We start from the raw sequence: 23467 nt of genomic DNA on the forward strand, positions 1-23467 counted from the left end.
ACCGATCTTACCCGTTTTTTACTGGGTGCAAGAAGTAGGTCCCCCTCTTCCGAGACTAATTAAAGAATTTTCAGATTGGTCTAAAAGTATGTTCGATTTTTCGCAAAAGCGCAAAAAACCGTATCTAAAATAGTACAGTAGAAACGGAGTTCTTCAGGGTAATCCTTAAGAACCAAATTTTAATAGCATTAATTTAATGCCCTTTATACAGATGCTACTGTGCCAAATTTTGTTTCTTAAACTTTATTCATTCTGAAATATTGTTTAATAATTCAGAACGGAATAAAGAACTTAAACAAATTAGACGCGAATTTTTCCCATTATTTGACATTTTTTGGGTTCGAGAGATCTCCAAACGTATATTTTTTTCAAAAAACTCGGAGGGTCAAATGTGACACGATTCAAATACTTTTATATATATACATAACAAGTTGGGAAAGTAAAAATAAAGAGTCGGAGTCGGGGGGGGGGGAATTTTTGACGACTCCGACTCCACAGCCCTGATATTTAATAATAGTGTTGCGACAGAAAAGTAAAACTTCACAAAATTTAAATAATGCTAAAATATTTTAATCGCTGAAATTAATTAGCAAAAATTAGTTTCTTCAACAAAACCCTCGTAACAATTCACTCCGACAATTGATTACATTCGACAATAACGTGAATTTGCCAGAGCCGAGAAATTCGATTAAAAGACAGAAAGAAGATATTTTCAGAGGATTTTAACATTTCGTAAGTAATTTTCAATCTATTTAATAACGCAATTATAGATTTTTGTTCAATAAAATGCATTCACAAAGATTAAATGTATACAAATGCCGAAGTATGCAACATTCACCAAGTTCGGTTTAGCTCATTTACATTTTAAAATATATTAATGTGTTAATGCTACACTTAACATTTACACTATATAACATGTATATATTTCTTTTTATAAATTATAAATTTAAGTTTTTATCCGAAATCCATTTTAAAGAAACCGTGTTTAATTGCATTAAACGTTCATACTTTAACATATTCCTTTTATATCTTAGTATTAAAATCGAAATAATGGAAAAATATTTTCTTCCGTAACAATAAACTATTATTGTTCTTGTGATTGTTTGCGGACAATTAATCTTTGTAAAGATAAAATTTTAATTTCAAGAAAATGTAGATCTGTTCGCGAATTATTTCAATCGGTATTGGAGAATTATATAAATTCTAAAATAGAAAACGAATATCTGCTATAATTTCCGATCAAAACGACATCATTTTATGTAGATTCGCAAACATCGTGGTTTCCGACTCTACATATCAATTAGCTATATCACATCAATGAAGAAAAACGATCGTCCACGATTCCTTGATTCCAGAAGAAGAATGTAAAATTTCTAAGATTTATTCTTGATTCTGATGCAACAGAGCTTTCGTCAGACGCTCCAATTACAGTTCTATTTCTAAATTCGAACTGCAGTTGGAGTGTCCGACAAGGTAAGTGTTAAAAGTATTGAGGACCTATCGGATTCTAACGATAATTATTCTTCCAAAGAGAAAAATATACAGAAGAAACTGGCTTTATTCAAAGGCATGGCTTGAAGGGGCAAAAATTGAGAATAAGATAACATTAGAAGGGAATTCGTGAAAAGTGAAGAGAATTTGGAAGGAGAAAAAATACTTCTCGCGAGACAGTCCGTCTATTCACTAGAGGACCAGCTTCAAAGAGTAGATCCAATCCCGAGATTTCCCAATTGGTATATTAAAATAAAGTATTATGTATGTGTGTGTGTGTGTGTGTATTTATTACTAAGTAAAGACAACTTGAGGTATTTTTGCAATGTTTTATCCAGGAAATTGTAATATTCTATTTTTAATAGATAAGTAAAAACGTGGACAACAATTTCGACTTGGAGAGCAAATGCAAATCATTTTAAATCAGTGGCAATATTTTGACGTTTTGTCTTTTATTGGCTAGAAAAATTCTAAGAGTGAAAACTTAAAACAATATAATCCAGTTATATACTTGGATGGGTTGCTGTCTTCAGATTTCAGGTAAGGTGATGTATTAGGGCTTGGTAAATGCCATTTATTTCCTGAGAAAGGTAACCAACAGTAGTTAACGTCCTCAATATGAATGGAGTAATGGTTCAGGATTATTGTAAAAGTTTTGATGGGCTGGTAGTTGATAGCATGACTGCGTTCTCCCTTGGAGCAAATGGACGCTATGAATTTAAATAAGTTATTCATGGCGGCGAATATTCCTCACGTCAAACAAAATTCAGCAGATGAAAGTGAAGAATTGTGTTGTATGGAACCTAGCTCCCATTCAGGAGATATCTTTTCTTAGCACTTTTATGCCAGTAACGTAAAGATGAAAGCATCGAGTACAAGACACTGTTCATTAGATACGTAAGCAGAGAAGATCAGTTTTCCTCCGTTTCGATTACGTTTGTTATAATGTGTGCAATAGAATAGAACAAATGAAACAGGTAAGTTCTGAGCTTTCTATACCCAGTTAGAATTTTTTCAGATAGTACTTGGGAGATAGTTCAGTTTGTGCTGGTGTAGTTAAATTTTTTCATAATTTCCGTCATCCGATCTTCTATAGAGATAGTATATTCTTATAGCTTATCATAGTATCGATACTTATAGATTTTTGAAAACTTTGCGAAATAAATTTTACAAATTGAAGAGGTATCTTTTTCTCTTGACGTCCATCCTCTCCATTTCCTAAAATTTCAGATTAGCCTAGGAGCTGAGAGGAAATCAATTATAAGAGTTGGTGATATTTCCGAAAATAATTTTGAGTATTAACTAGAAGTTTGTTATTATTAAAAAATATTGGAAATGAAATGACGGGCCATTAGGTTGTCACATACGGTTGATAATCCGAAACATGATCTTTCCTTTTAATTGAATTTGTGGGACCTTTTCCCTCCAGAGCGGTTGTTTGATATGACTGGCAGAATTCTAGATGTCTCTGTGCTGAATTAAAAATGGCAGCCATAAGGGATAAGACTTGATAGTAACGTCTTTAATTTTTCAAAGAAAAAATTCAAATTTCTTGTCATTTTAGATATTTAACTATTAAATTGTAATTATTTGAGTGTTTTTAAGGGGATCAACGTCCATGGCAAGAGATTCTCGACGGAGGAGATCTAGATCTAGATCTCGCAGCACTTCCAGCAGTCCCGACCGTGGCAGGAGGAGGAGTCGATCCCGCAGCAGGGATCGTTTTCGTAGATCACACAGTCGGGATCGACGTACTCCTGAGAGATTTCGAAGATCTCGTTCTAGAGACAGACGAAGAAATAATATAAAATCAGCGGAAGAAAATGAAAATAGAAAAACTCAAAGAAGTTCTAAGCAGAGAAAACATCCGGAAGAAAAGATCACTCCAAAGGAGAACTCGAATCCGCATATCAGATCAAGAAGTCGATCAAGAGATCGTCGCTACAGATCTCGTTCCCGTGGACGTCGTTCTCGATCACGTTCGCCACGCTCCTACGAACATTCCAGAAGGGATAGACGTTCCAGAAGTGGCGAGCGCAGTAGAAAATCCCATTCCGAATTCCGAATGATTGTAATCTGTAGGACTAATCTGCATGACCTGCCACAGCCCGAACAAGTACATTTGCTTTCTTATTTCCCCGATTGCCACAGTGTTCTCTCAGCCAGTTGAGGGAATAATGATTGGTGCTGGAGATATAGGTGTATAGGATGTTCCTAATGAGGGGGTTTAAGCTGTTCTTATTCTGAAAAGTCAAAACGGCTGACGATCTATCAGAGAAGATTACCACTTCCTTTTTTAGTGTGTTACCTCGCACTACTGAATGGCTTAATGGATTGCGAGCAATTAGGAAGTAAAGTGCTAGGCTTGTAGTGAATCTTCATTTCATTGAGATAAGTCACAAATGCAGAACCACTTCCGGTGAATTTCTTCGAACCATCGGTATATGTTTCTATTTCATGCGTGGCATCGTTTCAAGACTGCAATCTATACCTTAGGTAGGACGAGGAAGCTTATTGAAGCAAATTTTAGTTTCATGAAGCGGGCAGGGAAGTTAATGGAGGAGACAGCGATGTCATTTTCTTTGGCAACAAGATAGCGAGATCCATCATATTCTACATAACAATTGATTGGCAGTAAGGACATGTAAGGACACAGTTAAGGCTGTTGAATATGATTGAGCCAGAAGCAGAAATGCCTTTCTTCGAGGCACTTTGTAGCCGTTGCATGTGGCGAGACTGTTGGCTGGCATACCTACAGATGGTCGAAACGTATGTGGTGATTGATATAAAGACAACATTGTAGATGGGATCAAGTGCATCGTGGTTGAGACCCCAGTTCTTGGCCACCATACTTGGCCATTGGAGTGAATTGACGATGAGACAAATTTCCAGCTCATATACAATAGTGCTAATAGCAGAATTAACTAAAATTCAAAATGGGTAAGAATCAATCAGAAGACATAGGTTTGTCGGTTTGATTCCTGGCTCTAAGGTAAAGCTTTAACAGAACTCTCCAACAGCTGCTCGTGAACAGCAAAAGAGCTGTTGTCGGACCGTAAATCTAGAAAAACACTTTCATAGTAAATCCAATTGTTCCTATTCCATTTGTGCCGATTGATATTAGTGGGAATTTCCAACTGCGGTTTAGGAAAATCGTCACCTGAATCGAAAATGGATCGTTAACAAATCGTCGATCCCCTAAGGAACAAATATAAAATTCGCAAAATACAATGACGTGAAATCAATTAGCCTAAACTTGGGTCGAATGCAATTAACGGAAAGTATGGAGAGGTTTAGAGTGATAATCCCATATTATAAAAAGAATTAATAGCTTAAGTTTTCCAATTTTTGCTTACACTATAAGATTTAAAATGCTTAATATAAATCACGAGATCGACGGTGTATTTTTTTGGATTGGATGGGTAGAGGACGAGGAAAGAGAAGGACAAAAGTCATTATTGGTCGTTTTACCTATAAGAACTTCGCGCGCGATCCAGTTTTTCTCTCTACTTGCTACGCTGTCTAGCAAGTAGGGTTGGTTTCTGGATACAAAAAAAAACCACCACAAAGTGGGTGTCACCTTGACGTGGTTTTGTGGCTTAAGTGAGAAAATTTTATGATAATTCTGGAAATAGAATTTTCCACAAACCAAGAACACCCGACAGCATTAATTTTTGAAGTTTTTAGTGCTGTTTCAGAGTTTTACATTTAAGAAACTAACATTTCCAGGTAACAACAGGAAACGGATTTCTTCTGACATCTTGTGCAAGTAACAAATACATAAGTATTTCCTAAACGAAACATTTGTCTTTAATGTGTAAATTTATTATAAATGTTTATCTACTAAATATAAGCACCTTAATCAGGATTTCTCTGTTAAAAATAGTATCAATACTTTTGCTAATTGTTTAAATATTAAGATTTAGAAAATAAAAAATAAAAACTGCAAATAATGAGATTTTTCTATGTATTAGCTGTTAGTTGTTGCTTTTTTTAATTCTTCATGAAGCTGAGAAACGCGATGCTACGCTTGATCTGGATTTGTTAATTTTGCGAATTTTTAAATTAATAATAAAAGTAATTAAGATTTAAAAAAAACGACCAATTTGTTCTTTACGAATTGTAGTACAAATTTGGTTCTTTGCTATTGATAATTTTTTGTGTTTTCATTGTTCAGACATACATCTTGACTTTCACGTCTGACTGGTACTAGCGTGAACGTTTTAGAGATGAAAACTTCGGCTGCAACCTTACACGAGTCTCTATATAACTCATATAGATTAATGTAATGTAGAAGCTTACATCTGTATATTCTTATCAATGGATCGGAGGATTCAACTTGCGATAAACTAAGATATTCGTCATATTCGTTAATATATATATATATAGTGTACAGCATATATTACGTTGATATTAAATTACAGAATGTAGTTTTTCATATTAAATTTTAATGGATATATATATATATATATATTTTGTTTATTTAATCCAGTTATTCTGAACGTTTATGAGGCTGCAAAATACCATTCATGTACGAAGCATTATCATCAATATATTCAAAACTTCATAAACAATTCCAGGTTTACTATTTTCAGGAAACAATGAAGCAATAAACTAATAAACTTTAATGCATTGAATAAAATAGGAACGTGGAATTGTCTACGAATATAAAAACACGTTCTAGTACATTAGAATAAATTTATAATAAAAACTTTAAAATATTTTTTTCGTGGAACACTCGAGAAAGGTTCGTAGAACACTGGTCAAGGACGACGGTTTTAAAGAATATTTTTTCGAATAACGTCATTCTATTTCCTAGCTTTAATATAAATCTAGGTAACATTAAATTAATAATAGAATAAAAAGGAATAATACACAAAACAATATATACACAGAAATGTAAAATACTAAGGAAATAGAGTTTACCTCTATGTTCTTACTATTTTTAAAAGAATTAAAATTTTAGAAGAATTTTTATTCACAGTTATTAAGTATTATACGTACTGTATAGTACCGGAAATTCCAAATCATGAAATTTAAAGAGAAGCAAAATTTCTGTTTCTTTTATTCTATTGATGTATTCAATGCGACGGAAAAATATGCTTCCAATGGTCAATATCTTATTTTTCCTTTATATTTTATTATTCTGTTATAAATTGTCATTTCATCCATAGTAAAATAATTTTTAAATGTCAAATGAATTTCCGTTAATATACAGTAATTAACTGTTTGAAACTTTTCGTAGAATTTATTCTGTAATATTTAAATTAAATTTTCACCTTTAAATCTCAGTTTTTATTATAATCTTGAATTTATTATTTAAAAAATTTCTTTAGAAGATTTATACTCGTAATTGCAAATTAAATGTTGTTTGCTTTGAGGCATGGCATCCAGTATACAGTATTATGAACAATGGAGCCGGAGTCAATTTTCATTTATTTCGAACGGATCTATTTCATAATGAGGTTGAAAAGACGACGTGAGAAATGGAGAGCGACGTCTGAGTCGATTTATATTTTTATTTACACTTATTGATAAAAATTTAAGCTCCAAAAACAGGGCTTTATTATTATGAAGGTACCAAATCTACCCGATAATTGAAATGAAAACTCATGACGAAATGGATTATGGGGTTAGTGTCGTCATGGAGACTAACTTCTCTGTACAGTATCTGAATATATATTCGAGAACGGCAGTTCGGAACAAAGACGATTCAAGCAGAATTAAATAATTTCATGAGTGATCTCTGTCTCTCAATATATAAAAGCAGAACTGCTGACCTTTAGACTAAATACCTCGTAAGTTAAAACTTGGCAAAGAGGACGTAAAAATATCACATTATAGAATACGTAATAAAGGTTTAAGAAAATTATTTTTTGCATGTGTGAGTTAAGCCGAGGGCACAGGGGTTGTTCCCCAAATGCCACTTAATCGGCACAGGTTGTTAAAATCCGACCTCGGTGTCGTCGGATGGCTAAGACTTAAAATGCAAGGCAATCGGTTCAGGAATTCAAGTTCAAATCTAGTTCGGATTACCACGAAATTTTTTAAGGGTGATTTAGTCCGGATATGTCAAGCCTCATTCCTTACAAATAGCGTTGGCCACGTCATTGTAAGCCAGGAATAATTGACCAAGGCTTAAAAAATATCCTATAGTGTCCTCCAAACTGGAAGAGTAAAAATAAAAGAATAAAAACTATATTAACATTAAAAAATTATAATAGAAATATTATTATTTACATCGAAATTTTAAAATATAATATTAATTATAAATAAAATGTTTATTTTACTTTAAAATTTAAAACATTAATTTTATAATTAATAACGTAATAGCAAGTTATCATTAAGCAGGTGGAGCTGTTTATTGAATTCAGAAGTAAACAAACTTACTTCAATGTGGATATCTTAAGATAAAGTATAAGGATATTCGATCTATATTGGAAATGAGGAAAGTTAGTGTTATGTGTGATTAAAAACTCAACAAAAATGGAGTCATCTACGTAAGTGTGTTATTTAACTCGATTTATATAATTGAAGTTTTGAGTTATTCGACTTTCTATTTTTATCATCTGCAAGGAAGGACGAGTGACTCAAGTTCGAACTTTATTTTGAATTAAATTTTGTAATCTCATTTGAATTACGTTATTTTTTGAATCGATTTTGTGCTTTTAATAAATTCACAATTATTATAATTTAAATAATATGTTTTTAAATTTGGGAAAAAGTTTACTTTTATATTTCAAAATTGGAAGATGTTCATTTTTAAAACTGATTAAAAGTTTAGTAAGATTTACAAATTATCAGCGGTGGCATAACTACTGAAAGCGCGATTAAATGATATATAAGGGTTTATAAGTGAGCTCAAACCACCCTGGGCATAGTTTCTATGGAACAGAACAAATACGAGAAATTTTAAAATTATATTATAAAAAAAATATTAATACTTTACTGTGTTTCTTCTGAGTAGAAACGATTCCCGTTGTATACTATTTATTTTAGATAGTTTTTACAGTTTTAACCTGTGGCTGAGTGAATAAACTTAAAACCACTGAATATTGGTAGTTGGTTGTAGGTTTGTGTCCGACAGTAGATCAGCCATGGAACTTTTCTGGGTTTCTTCACTTGTCCAACATGAAAATAGGGGCCAGTTTTCTATTGAAAATTTTATCGGGAGACATTTTCCTTCTTAGATTTCCTAAATGTTGTGTTGTCTTATCCCAACAAATCAAACAATTACAATTCTCATTTTGTGGATGATCTGCTTAGGTGGATACCTTCCAGTAGGACTTTCTATTGGAAACAATCTATTTAGGTGTTAAATGTGTCAAGAAAATCAGGAAAACTCTATATGGCACCAACCAGTTGGTGAAACATAAACCCATAACCAACTTCCAGTGTTCAGTGGTTTTATCCATTCAAGCACTGATGGGCACTTTATTTTTCAACAGTGTAAAATAACAATACTTTACCCTATATTACAGCAATATATTATAAAAATAATAATAACAAAAAATTTATGAATAACTGTTTCACTTTATTTTTGGAACTGTTTTATTGTTTTACTTTGAAATGCTGTACGCTTACAGTTTTGAAAAAACAATGTTGTTTGATTGTAGTTAGGTAGTAATATAACAGAAAAGAATATACTATCCAATGGCATCAATTATCTATATACAGTGGAACCTTAGTTAACGAACTTAATCCGTTCCGCAACTTCGTTTGTTAACCGAATTGTTTGTTAACCGAAACAATTTTTCCCATAGAAAGTAATACAAATACAATTTATTCATTCTAGCAGCTGGCACTTTTGTAATTTTATTTGTAAAATGGGTTTTCTTTGATGAAAATATAGGAAACATGCTCATAAACAGTCGATCTAGGTTAAATTTTCGGAAAAGGGGAAAGATTTGATGGGTATAAAAACATCACATATGATCATTAAAGTTTCAAAATGACAGATAGCAGAAACAATGGGCTAAATTATGAGCACAAGGCTTATAGGTTTATCAACAATCTCTGATCAGACTTGACGAACGGGTGTCAAATAGACGCCTTGGAACGGACTTCTCTCGTGACCTGATCTGGTTTCGGTTTTCACCTGGAGACAAAGAAGAAAACAATCGGGAAGCGAGGAATGGGACATAGGACCAATCAAAAGGTGAGATTCAAGGAAGAAATACTATAAAAACCCCGAATCTCAGGTCAAAACACAGTTCTCCTAAAAATTCTACGACGATTAATCTGTGTCATCTTCACCTGGATTAAGCCTGAAGTCGTGCTCGCTAAGTTGTGTTGTGTCTCGCAGACCACTCCAGTCACCACAGCTCCATCACCTACCATCGCTTCTGTGACTGAGCGAATCCATCTTATCTGCTCTGGGTCAACTTGCACTATCGTAGGACCAGCGATACGCCGCTCCTGGGAAAAAATACTATAAATAAACCATTTCCAATTACCTCAAATATGTAAGCATCTTCCTGTTCTAATAAACAATTTTCACTGTAAAATACTTGTCATCTTTGTTTCCTCTGCCACCACCAATGTACGAATGGACCCTAGACCAGGGATGGCGAACCTTTTTGAGTCTGCATGCCACATAGTAAGCATATTAAGCATACTTTTCTTTAAAAATGATTATGCATGCATAAGTTTTAGACTTGTAGTAACTATGTTTAAATTTGGCAGAATGGCTGAGCGGTCAAAGTGGTAGCTTATCACTCTTGTGGACCCGAGATCAAAACTCCAGAAAATTTTTAGGTGATGATCCATTCTTCACCATCTGACTGTTCCATTTGGAGTTTGCTAAATAAAAAAGCCATCTTAGTGCCTACAGGACAAAAAGAGTTTTAAAAAACTATATTTAAATAAATAAAATAATATGCTGTAATTAGAGTAAAATGTAAAGAACCTGATTGAAAAAGATGATAAACCACGTATAATATGTTACGTGCTGGATGATTTCTTCAACATGCCACAGGTTCGCCACCTCTGCCCTAGACCATCACCAACACACAATTAACTGATTTCCCCCTAAAAGTCAGCAAGCTTACAAATTTGACACAAAAAAACTGTTAAGTTCGTTATCTGAATTTCGTCCATTATCTGAGACAAAATTTTTGCAAAATAAAAGTTTGTTAACTGATTTGGTTGTTATCCGGGGTTACACTGTATATATAATTGAGATGGGTTAATAATAATAAGTGCAGAGCACAAATGGTTAGGAGTTGAAAGTTGAAATTTGGTACACAGTTAGGTTACATCGTGAGAATGTACACTAAGAAGGGATTTTTCAAAATTTCCCTTGTGGGGGAGAGGGAGAGGGTTAAGGATTATCCTGAAGAATTTGGCTTCTACTGTACTATTTTAGATGCGATTTTTGCGTTTTTGACTGCGTTTTAATAGGATACACTATTAGAATGCATATTAAGAAGGGATTTTTGGAAATTCCATTCCCATGAGGGAAGAGGGAAAGAGGGAAAGAGAGTTAATTTTAGTCAGTATAAAATGTAAATAATAAAGAAAGAAAATAAATAGTGGTATCTATAGTATACATTTCAGCAATTAATAAATATTTTAATCATTTTCACCTTTCAGGTAACCCCAAAACAATAAGTCCAAAATAAACTAATTCAAACAAATATTTGAATTCGTTCCAAATTCAAAACTTTGAAATATTGAATTGAAATATAATGTTCCAAACAAGTTATTTTAGATTTTAGAATTTAAAATTTATCAGTTTATTCAAGTAAGGTTATCATCAAGTAGGTTATTTCTCTATTATAATGAAAAATCGGCTATAAATTAATAATTTTAATCTTTGCTATTGTTATTTTTTGCCTGAGCAAAAAAATAACATATGCTAGTATAATATATATTTAATAAAAATAATAAATTTGAAATTTTAATTTGTTAGAATAGGATATATATGTTATTTATGTATTCATCTGATTATTTACCAAAATACTGGCAATAATCCTTATGCAATTGCTATGATTATTTACAAAAATAATCAGCAATTGCATAAGGATTATTGTCAGTATTTTGGTATATAATCTGATTAATGCATATTTTAATGTGTAACAACTGTATAACAACTTAAGAGGGATATGAGACCAAAATGCATTTTCTTAAAGGTTCTTAAAAAGAATAAAAAAAAAAAAAAAAGAGAATTATAACATATAGAAGTTGTGATAAGTTTGGGAAAAAACAGCATTATTGTGTTGCTAAAATAATGATTTGAGAAGAGAATATGTTCACCAAGGTAGAATGAATACACATGTCAATATATTATGTTGACCAACTGAGGGAGAAATGTCTAAGACGGTTTATTGATTTGTATAGAAACATTACGTATCTATCATGATTTTAATAATAATTTTGTGTATATCTTACAGCATTAATAAACCTTTGTTGTGTTTGTTTATTTTTTGTAAAAGATACTGCATTTACGGTAAGTTTAAAATTAAAAGAAATATGATTTTTTTTAAATGTAAAGCATTTTTATGTGCTATCCTGTGTTTGTTAGTATTTAGTAAATTAAATGTTATAATTCTGAATGTTTATTTGTCAAGATGAATTCCAGAACACAGAACTATTAAAGATAGATGAAATGTTGTAAATTTAAACTTTTGATAAAACAGTTTGATTTGAAATTTTTAAAAAGTTCATAAAAGTTTTTTGATTTATAAGTATTAAAATTTTTCAAGAATATAAAGAAATCTGTTCTTTTTATTTATTGTGAATTATATATCTTACAGGCTTGAATCTTCTAGTTCCAATTCTGGATTTACTTCTAACAGAATTTCTTTTATAAATCGAAATACAACTACAACTACTTTAGAAAATATTTCTCTAGATTCTAACTTCGCATGGCTTCTCTGTGCACTATTTCTTGCGATGAGCTGGGTGATATATATAACATATTATAATTCAAGGATAATTGGTTATATAGTTACTAAAATAGTAAATCGTTTTGTAAAGAGAGGATATATTAAATTAGGTAAGTTATATTAATAAAAACTTTTAATTAAATTGTTTATCATTAAAATGTTTTTTAATTTAATTTTTTTTAATTTTGATATTTAATTAAGAAGTTTTAATTAGTTTATAGATATGTATAGTTCAAAAAATGTATTAATTATAATAAAATTTGCTTAAATTTTCAGTTTTGTTTAGATTGTCATTTTTTTTAAATTTTAATTTAACATAATTTATTTTAGCTTATTATTTAATATTTAGGATAATATTAAATGGTTCATATAATTTATAATTTTATTTATATTACATTTATTTTTTAATAAATAAAATAGCCAGGATAAAAATAAAATATAAAATTATTCACAAAATTGGAAGAAACAATAANCATCGACTTAAAATCCCCCAAAATAAAAAAAATTACAAAAAAGTTACAAAAATTTCTTAGTCTAAAATTAAAATTATCTACTAAAAATTATTTTGGTCAACAATAGTTCAATTTTGCCTCATTGGGAAATACTGCACTAGACAATTGTGCAATTTTTCATAGTGTACTGTAAAAACCAGTCTAATTAAACAAATTATTTAGATATGTGTCTTGATTTATTCTTATAGTGAACAATTTATAACAATTTTCGTTTTTAAATAAGCTTATTTAAATAAAAATACTTCAGTCTTTTAATAATTTTATACATTAAATGTAAAATTAATAAATTATTTTAAATTTCATTTGAATTTAAGTAAAAATTTCATTAATAGTGGTATATTGAATATAGTTTGGAGATTTTCACATTTTGTGCTTAATGTGAAAAATGTAGTGATTACATCATCATTTTGATGTTAAGCATTTAAAAAACTGCTAGAATTTAGCTGAAAGAAAGAGTTTTATAGATTTGAATGATTAATTAAAATGATTGTTTGGTAATTTAAATCATTCAAATAAATTTATCACTATTTTAATTTAGACAGAATAAAAATTTTGTATACTTCTTGATGACTTTCTTTATAATGTAAATTATGGAAGAAGTGAAAATTGATAAAAAATTAATTTTGGATTATGAAAAAATAAATATTTATAATTTGACTAAATGCTTTTTCTAGAACAAAAAACAAAATATAAATTAAATATACTAAGATGTTTTTGGATAAACATTTGACCTGGAATGAATAAATCAATATAATTCAAAGTAAAATGATAAACTTCTAAAATACACTTGTTACATCATTTTTGGAGGAACAAAAATAAAATAAGACATTTTTGAGCCATTGGAGAAATGGCTGCAAGATCTTTTCTGTTTTATTTATTTTTGTTCATTCCAATATGAGATATGATTTTTGGGCTGCAATTTGAAAAAATTGTAGACCTCTAAATTGTTGTCTGTCCTTCCTTAATCTTCAAAATGGAGTTATATAGATGAAAGCTGAGACCAGATATGGAAAGATCAGGGGCAGGAGGCCCTGATTAACTATATATAAACTTCTGATACAAACTGGAAGTCATGTTACGTCAATTCAAAAACTTTCTTCTGAAAGGAGTTAGATAGATTACTGGCATTACTGTATTGCTAACAGGAAAAGGATGATGTATAGGGCAAGACACTAATTTGGGGTGGAGAGCATATATTTTAAATTACAGCCCAGCATTATGATGATTTCACAATAAATAATTGCTTGTTTAACTTTAAATTCCTCCAACTGTTCATTCTTCAGTTAGTTAAATATCTGAGGATGAAGTAAATACAAAAAGATTTGAATAAATATGCTATATTTATTCTTCAGTTATTTATTCAGTTAGATAAAACATAAATATCAATTCTTTGTTGTTTGAACCTTAGTTTGTTACAAGGAGGTTAAGTATTACATGAAGCTGAAGTTAGTGCAACACAATAAATTAATATAATAGATTAATACAAGATATTACAAAATAAAATACATACAGGCAGTGCCGGCTCTACAAGTTTTAAGAGTGCGTGAAACTTTTATGTAGTCGTCTTTTTTGAAAATTCAGTAATAATTTATAAGAATATATTTTCAAAATTAATTTTTAATTCATATTTNTGTATAGTACCGGAAATTCCAAATCATGAAATTTAAAGAGAAGCAAAATTTCTGTTTCTTTTATTCTATTGATGTATTCAATGCGACGGAAAAATATGCTTCCAATGGTCAATATCTTATTTTTCCTTTATATTTTATTATTCTGTTATAAATTGTCATTTCATCCATAGTAAAATAATTTTTAAATGTCAAATGAATTTCCGTTAATATACAGTAATTAACTGTTTGAAACTTTTCGTAGAATTTATTCTGTAATATTTAAATTAAATTTTCACCTTTAAATCTCAGTTTTTATTATAATCTTGAATTTATTATTTAAAAAATTTCTTTAGAAGATTTATACTCGTAATTGCAAATTAAATGTTGTTTGCTTTGAGGCATGGCATCCAGTATACAGTATTATGAACAATGGAGCCGGAGTCAATTTTCATTTATTTCGAACGGATCTATTTCATAATGAGGTTGAAAAGACGACGTGAGAAATGGAGAGCGACGTCTGAGTCGATTTATATTTTTATTTACACTTATTGATAAAAATTTAAGCTCCAAAAACAGGGCTTTATTATTATGAAGGTACCAAATCTACCCGATAATTGAAATGAAAACTCATGACGAAATGGATTATGGAGTTAGTGTCATCATGGAGACTAACTTATCTGTACAGTATCTGAATATATATTCGAGAACGGCAGTTCGGAACAAAGACGATTCAAGCAGAATTAAATAATTTCATGAGTGATCTCTGTCTCTCAATATATAAAAGCAGAACTGCTGACCTTTAGACTAAATACCTCGTAAGTTAAAACTTGGCAAAGAGGACGTAAAAATATCACATTATAGAATACGTAATAAAGGTTTAAGAAAATTATTTTTTGCATGTGTGAGTTAAGCCGAGGGCACAGGGGTTGTTCCCCAAATGCCACTTAATCGGCACAGGTTGTTAAAATCCGACCTCGGTGTCGTCGGATGGCTAAGACTTAAAATGCAAGGCAATCGGTTCAGGAATTCAAGTTCAAATCTAGTTCGGATTACCACGAAATTTTTTAAGGGTGATTTAGTCCGGATATGTCAAGCCTCATTCCTTACAAATAGCGTTGGCCACGTCATTGTAAGCCAGGAATAATTGACCAAGGCTTAAAAAATATCCTATAGTGTCCTCCAAACTGGAAGAGTAAAAATAAAAGAATAAAAACTATATTAACATTAAAAAATTATAATAGAAATATTATTATTTACATCGAAATTTTAAAATATAATATTAATTATAAATAAAATGTTTATTTTACTTTAAAATTTAAAACATTAATTTTATAATTAATAACGTAATAGCAAGTTATCATTAAGCAGGTGGAGCTGTTTATTGAATTCAGAAGTAAACAAACTTACTTCAATGTGGATATCTTAAGATAAAGTATAAGGATATTCGATCTATATTGGAAATGAGGAAAGTTAGTGTTATGTGTGATTAAAAACTCAACAAAAATGGAGTCATCTACGTAAGTGTGTTATTTAACTCGATTTATATAATTGAAGTTTTGAGTTATTCGACTTTCTATTTTTATCATCTGCAAGGAAGGACGAGTGACTCAAGTTCGAACTTTATTTTGAATTAAATTTTGTAATCTCATTTGAATTACGTTATTTTTTGAATCGATTTTGTGCTTTTAATAAATTCACAATTATTATAATTTAAATAATATGTTTTTAAATTTGGGAAAAAGTTTACTTTTATATTTCAAAATTGGAAGATGTTCATTTTTAAAACTGATTAAAAGTTTAGTAAGATTTACAAATTATCAGCGGTGGCATAACTACTGAAAGCGCGATTAAATGATATATAAGGGTTTATAAGTGAGCTCAAACCACCCTGGGCATAGTTTCTATGGAACAGAACAAATACGAGAAATTTTAAAATTATATTATAAAAAAAATATTAATACTTTACTGTGTTTCTTCTGAGTAGAAACGATTCCCGTTGTATACTATTTATTTTAGATAGTTTTTACAGTTTTAACCTGTGGCTGAGTGAATAAACTTAAAACCACTGAATATTGGTAGTTGGTTGTAGGTTTGTGTCCGACAGTAGATCAGCCATGGAACTTTTCTGGGTTTCTTCACTTGTCCAACATGAAAATAGGGGCCAGTTTTCTATTGAAAATTTTATCGGGAGACATTTTCCTTCTTAGATTTCCTAAATGTTGTGTTGTCTTATCCCAACAAATCAAACAATTACAATTCTCATTTTGTGGATGATCTGCTTAGGTGGATACCTTCCAGTAGGACTTTCTATTGGAAACAATCTATTTAGGTGTTAAATGTGTCAAGAAAATCAGGAAAACTCTATATGGCACCAACCAGTTGGTGAAACATAAACCCATAACCAACTTCCAGTGTTCAGTGGTTTTATCCATTCAAGCACTGATGGGCACTTTATTTTTCAACAGTGTAAAATAACAATACTTTACCCTATATTACAGCAATATATTATAAAAATAATAATAACAAAAAATTTATGAATAACTGTTTCACTTTATTTTTGGAACTGTTTTATTGTTTTACTTTGAAATGCTGTACGCTTACAGTTTTGAAAAAACAATGTTGTTTGATTGTAGTTAGGTAGTAATATAACAGAAAAGAATATACTATCCAATGGCATCAATTATCTATATACAGTGGAACCTTAGTTAACGAACTTAATCCGTTCCGCAACTTCGTTTGTTAACCGAATTGTTTGTTAACCGAAACAATTTTTCCCATAGAAAGTAATACAAATACAATTTATTCATTCTAGCAGCTGGCACTTTTGTAATTTTATTTGTAAAATGGGTTTTCTTTGATGAAAATATAGGAAACATGCTCATAAACAGTCGATCTAGGTTAAATTTTCGGAAAAGGGGAAAGATTTGATGGGTATAAAAACATCACATATGATCATTAAAGTTTCAAAATGACAGATAGCAGAAACAATGGGCTAAATTATGAGCACAAGGCTTATAGGTTTATCAACAATCTCTGATCAGACTTGACGAACGGGTGTCAAATAGACGCCTTGGAACGGACTTCTCTCGTGACCTGATCTGGTTTCGGTTTTCACCTGGAGACAAAGAAGAAAACAATCGGGAAGCGAGGAATGGGACATAGGACCAATCAAAAGGTGAGATTCAAGGAAGAAATACTATAAAAACCCCGAATCTCAGGTCAAAACACAGTTCTCCTAAAAATTCTACGACGATTAATCTGTGTCATCTTCACCTGGATTAAGCCTGAAGTCGTGCTCGCTAAGTTGTGTTGTGTCTCGCAGACCACTCCAGTCACCACAGCTCCATCACCTACCATCGCTTCTGTGACTGAGCGAATCCATCTTATCTGCTCTGGGTCAACTTGCACTATCGTAGGACCAGCGATACGCCGCTCCTGGGAAAAAATACTATAAATAAACCATTTCCAATTACCTCAAATATGTAAGCATCTTCCTGTTCTAATAAACAATTTTCACTGTAAAATACTTGTCATCTTTGTTTCCTCTGCCACCACCAATGTACGAATGGACCCTAGACCAGGGATGGCGAACCTTTTTGAGTCTGCATGCCACATAGTAAGCATATTAAGCATACTTTTCTTTAAAAATGATTATGCATGCATAAGTTTTAGACTTGTAGTAACTATGTTTAAATTTGGCAGAATGGCTGAGCGGTCAAAGTGGTAGCTTATCACTCTTGTGGACCCGAGATCAAAACTCCAGAAAATTTTTAGGTGATGATCCATTCTTCACCATCTGACTGTTCCATTTGGAGTTTGCTAAATAAAAAAGCCATCTTAGTGCCTACAGGACAAAAAGAGTTTTAAAAAACTATATTTAAATAAATAAAATAATATGCTGTAATTAGAGTAAAATGTAAAGAACCTGATTGAAAAAGATGATAAACCGCGTATAATATGTTACGTGCTGGATGATTTCTTCAACATGCCACAGGTTCGCCACCTCTGCCCTAGACCATCACCAACACACAATTAACTGATTTCCCCCTAAAAGTCAGCAAGCTTACAAATTTGACACAAAAAAACTGTTAAGTTCGTTATCTGAATTTCGTCCATTATCTGAGACAAAATTTTTGCAAAATAAAAGTTTGTTAACTGATTTGGTTGTTATCCGGGGTTACACTGTATATATAATTGAGATGGGTTAATAATAATAAGTGCAGAGCACAAATGGTTAGGAGTTGAAAGTTGAAATTTGGTACACAGTTAGGTTACATCGTGAGAATGTACACTAAGAAGGGATTTTTCAAAATTTCCCTTGTGGGGGAGAGGGAGAGGGTTAAGGATTATCCTGAAGAATTTGGCTTCTACTGTACTATTTTAGATGCGATTTTTGCGTTTTTGACTGCGTTTTAATAGGATACACTATTAGAATGCATATTAAGAAGGGATTTTTGGAAATTCCATTCCCATGAGGGAAGAGGGAAAGAGGGAAAGAGAGTTAATTTTAGTCAGTATAAAATGTAAATAATAAAGAAAGAAAATAAATAGTGGTATCTATAGTATACATTTCAGCAATTAATAAATATTTTAATCATTTTCACCTTTCAGGTAACCCCAAAACAATAAGTCCAAAATAAACTAATTCAAACAAATATTTGAATTCGTTCCAAATTCAAAACTTTGAAATATTGAATTGAAATATAATGTTCCAAACAAGTTATTTTAGATTTTAGAATTTAAAATTTATCAGTTTATTCAAGTAAGGTTATCATCAAGTAGGTTATTTCTCTATTATAATGAAAAATCGGCTATAAATTAATAATTTTAATCTTTGCTATTGTTATTTTTTGCCTGAGCAAAAAAATAACATATGCTAGTATAATATATATTTAATAAAAATAATAAATTTGAAATTTTAATTTGTTAGAATAGGATATATATGTTATTTATGTATTCATCTGATTATTTACCAAAATACTGGCAATAATCCTTATGCAATTGCTATGATTATTTACAAAAATAATCAGCAATTGCATAAGGATTATTGTCAGTATTTTGGTATATAATCTGATTAATGCATATTTTAATGTGTAACAACTGTATAACAACTTAAGAGGGATATGAGGCCAAAATGCATTTTCTTAAAGGTTCTTAAAAAGAATAAAAAAAAAAAAAAAAGAGAATTATAACATATAGAAGTTGTGATAAGTTTGGGAAAAAACAGCATTATTGTGTTGCTAAAATAATGATTTGAGAAGAGAATATGTTCACCAAGGTAGAATGAATACACATGTCAATATATTATGTTGACCAACTGAGGGAGAAATGTCTAAGACGGTTTATTGATTTGTATAGAAACATTACGTATCTATCATGATTTTAATAATAATTTTGTGTATATCTTACAGCATTAATAAACCTTTGTTGTGTTTGTTTATTTTTTGTAAAAGATACTGCATTTACGGTAAGTTTAAAATTAAAAGAAATATGATTTTTTTTAAATGTAAAGCATTTTTATGTGCTATCCTGTGTTTGTTAGTATTTAGTAAATTAAATGTTATAATTCTGAATGTTTATTTGTCAAGATGAATTCCAGAACACAGAACTATTAAAGATAGATGAAATGTTGTAAATTTAAACTTTTGATAAAACAGTTTGATTTGAAATTTTTAAAAAGTTCATAAAAGTTTTTTGATTTATAAGTATTAAAATTTTTCAAGAATATAAAGAAATCTGTTCTTTTTATTTATTGTGAATTATATATCTTACAGGCTTGAATCTTCTAGTTCCAATTCTGGATTTACTTCTAACAGAATTTCTTTTATAAATCGAAATACAACTACAACTACTTTAGAAAATATTTCTCTAGATTCTAACTTCGCATGGCTTCTCTGTGCACTATTTCTTGCGATGAGCTGGGTGATATATATAACATATTATAATTCAAGGATAATTGGTTATATAGTTACTAAAATAGTAAATCGTTTTGTAAAGAGAGGATATATTACTTAATTTTAGTCATTTCTTCTTCTGATAATTTTTCTGGCCAACGTAAAGTCTTCTCAACTATATCTTTAGGCATTAGATACTGATAATGTGCCACATTTACACCCAATCGAATAAGAAAATCTTTATAATTAATAGTGTTATTATGTTGAGGATCGTAATGACGCATAAGCCTAATATAAATATAATATTTATGATTTACTGACTTTCATATTTATAAGTAATTATTAACATTAAATAAAAACATTTAATATTTTAAAAACAAGCTAAAGAATTATTGCTTACATCTTAAACTGAATGTCTGTTAAACAACAACAATAATTTTCAATTATTTTTCGTAGTTCTCTAGTCTGAATTTTTCCATCTTTATTTACATCATGAAGCCACATTCCTTGAATGACTTTTATTAAATTTTGTGATATCTATTAAAACCATAAATAAATTTTGTGTTATAATGTCAGAATTTGTTTATTAAATAATTTCTTAACAAATTTGTTGATTATATTTTAAACATTATTTCAATATGCTTTAATTAAATTCTTTAGATTATAAAATATATTATAAAATTATTATACCATAAAATAAGATTTATTGAAAGCAACTAAACTTCAGTAATCTCAAATTTTTCTGTCTTCATTAAATATTAATTAATGGGATTGTTTGTAACATAATAGAAACATAGGGTAAATGAAACTTTGGAGTTCATGGAGAAGTTCAAGGTGTTTCCAATAAACTTATACTATTTATTTATCTACTTTTTATTTCTTATAAAACTTAGAAAGTTTATTTTCTAAGTGACACATTAAAATATAAATTATATATTAATATTCAGTGTGTAATGAATAAATTTAAATTGAAAAACTTGTTATTTGACAGTATAATTTAAATAATTTTTCATTACTATCATTGCAAATTCTGTTACCCTCCCTTCTACAAGAAAGATTACAGAGTTTGCAATGATCCTAATAGTTAAATAAAATACAGTGGGTGATTGGTTAACGAACATAATCCATTCCATGACTTTGTTAGCTATCCGAACTGTTCATTAACCGATTATCGATTTACCATAGGTTTTATGGGAATTTGATTAATTCATTCTGGAGACTCCAAAAAATAAAAAATGTACACTTTTTTACTACGTTTATTTATATGTAATAATAAAATACATATATACACAGTCTTGCATTTTTATTAGTCATGTTTTTTTCCCATTTGTGGGGGTTAAAGAATCTGTCTAATGTCGATTGCTTTTCTCTCTTCTTTAGGATTTTTTAGAAGTAATTAATAGCATTGTAATTGTAGAGATCCCTAAGCCCATTAACCTCAACCTGGTTTGGATGACATTCTAAGACCATTGTTCTGACATCCTCCCACTTCTTCAAAAGATGTTTAATAGCAGATATCNAACAGTTATAATGTTTTCACTATTTTTTAAAAGTTATATCATGTATACTTTTTACATGATATAAAAAGTATTTAGAAATCTTTTTATATCATGAACTTGTTAGAAATTTAATAGATATGAAAACTTAATATTTTGTATGCAAAAGATTCTAAGGTCAAAAATTCTGAAAGGGCTGTAAATTACAATAAGGGATCTCAATAAAAATTTTTTTCTCTAATGATAAACATCATTCATGCATAGATTAATCATATTTTGTGATACTGTTTGTGGAAAATGTTTTTATTTAAGAAATAATAAAATTGATTTAAATTCAATTAACAAATTATTCAAAAGTTTTAATATATAAAATATTAATAATTGTCAAGGCAGGAACTTCTTCAGGATAAAAAAAAAAAAACTTTAGAAACACCTTTTGCACTTTTCTAGCAAACAAATTTTAATAAAACAAATGTTTTTGGCTTGTTTGATAAGCCTTCTTCAGATTAAATGTTACAGAACATAATTTAAATTGAGAATCTTGCTGGAAATTTTTGGTTTATCATTGAATGCTCAGTGTATCTCAGTATTCAGAATCTTGGTACACTCCATTTGAATTGCAGAGGTCAGTTAGCCTAATAATACACATTAAACATGGTTGAAAACATTTGCTTTCTTGTAAAATCTTGCTATAGATTGGTTTCATGTGCTTTGTTTATAAAAGTATGATGGTCAGTTAAAAAATGACTTCCCCAAGATTTTTACATTTTTGGACTTGAAACCTTGAAATGTCGAGAAATGCAAAAAAGGAGTTTTTCTGTATGTATGGACATTTGTGTGTGGAACTTGACTTTTTTTTTTTTACCCATTTTGAAGCTTAGTAATTTGACGCTTCTGTGCATTTTGTTGAAAATTTCTGAAATTTTTCAGGGAGGATTTGTGTATTGGAAAAATGTTTCTAGAAATTTTCAGGAAAATTGGACCACAGGTTTGGGAGATATTAAGGGAGTGGGAGATCATATCTCAAAAAGCTCTCAAGTTGCAAAATTCTTTTTATTTGTACAAATTTTTAGTTTAAAAATTTTTAGTTTAGTTCAAAAAATAACTGTATTTTTTTCAAAAATGATATCCACTCCCAATAGTAATGTTTTTTGATTTTTTTTATAACTTTTGATAGAATAAGCCAATTATGTTCTTTTTTCAATATGTATATATTAATAAAATAATTTTAAGAACTTGATATTTGTCTAACCCCAACTCTAGGTCTGGGGTAAAAATATAAAAAATTATTTTTTTAAATCAAATTCCTTAAGTTAAATATTTTTTGTGTTATTAATTATAATTTTAATTGATATTAGACCAAAAATCTTTATATGTTGAAGAGGTGGAAAAGGCTAATATTTTAAAAATAATTAAATGATACACATTTTAGGAGTAATTATTTATATTTAGTACAGGTATCCCTTATATAACATAATAGTTATGTTCTGAAAAAGTGCAGTGTTATGATAATCTGTGATATATGAAACAAAGGACTAATGAACAACATAGGTGTAGTGCTAATTCATATGTAAT

General features: G+C 29.9%; 2 protein-coding genes and 1 long non-coding RNA gene across 4 annotated transcripts in view; all 3 read left to right on the top strand.

Annotated features, from left to right (window-relative positions):
* The first annotated feature begins 540 nt into the window (after nt 1-540).
* On the top strand, nt 541-3105 carry LOC111620703. Of its 2 annotated transcripts, XR_002755953.1 has the most exons (4): nt 543-732; nt 1264-1733; nt 1857-2468; nt 2722-3105. It is a non-coding gene; the product is annotated as an uncharacterized LOC111620703 (long non-coding RNA). The 2 variants fall into 2 exon arrangements; XR_002755952.1 differs by having other exon boundaries at nt 541-732; nt 1857-3105.
* A 4-nt stretch (nt 3106-3109) lies between these two features.
* Nucleotides 3110-3661, top strand: LOC111620696 (probable splicing factor, arginine/serine-rich 7). The gene has a single exon (XM_023362684.1). The coding sequence runs from the start codon at nt 3110-3112 to the stop codon at nt 3659-3661; it is 552 nt and encodes a 183-aa protein (XP_023218452.1).
* Nucleotides 3662-7835: 4174 nt separating this feature from the next.
* The window catches only part of LOC111620697 (uncharacterized protein KIAA1109-like), a 185047-nt gene continuing 169415 nt past the window's right edge, over nt 7836-23467 (top strand). Inside the window, exons 1-2 of the mRNA XM_023362685.1 lie at nt 7836-7991; nt 12249-12490. Of these exons, the coding sequence (XP_023218453.1) occupies nt 7978-7991; nt 12249-12490 (256 nt within the window). The 5' untranslated portion in view covers nt 7836-7977. The remainder of the gene's footprint in view (nt 7992-12248; nt 12491-23467) is intronic.

The sequence above is a fragment of the Centruroides sculpturatus genome, unplaced genomic scaffold (genome assembly GCF_000671375.1).
Source record: "Centruroides sculpturatus isolate CEXI.00-Female unplaced genomic scaffold, Cexi_2.0 scaffold243, whole genome shotgun sequence".
NCBI classification, from domain to species: Eukaryota; Metazoa; Arthropoda; class Arachnida; order Scorpiones; family Buthidae; genus Centruroides; species Centruroides sculpturatus.

Bases quoted from the DNA above. Each gene is read 5' to 3' on its own strand.
- LOC111620696 (XM_023362684.1), top strand. From the start codon at position 3,110: ATGGCAAGAGATTCTCGACGGAGGAGATCTAGATCTAGATCTCGCAGC.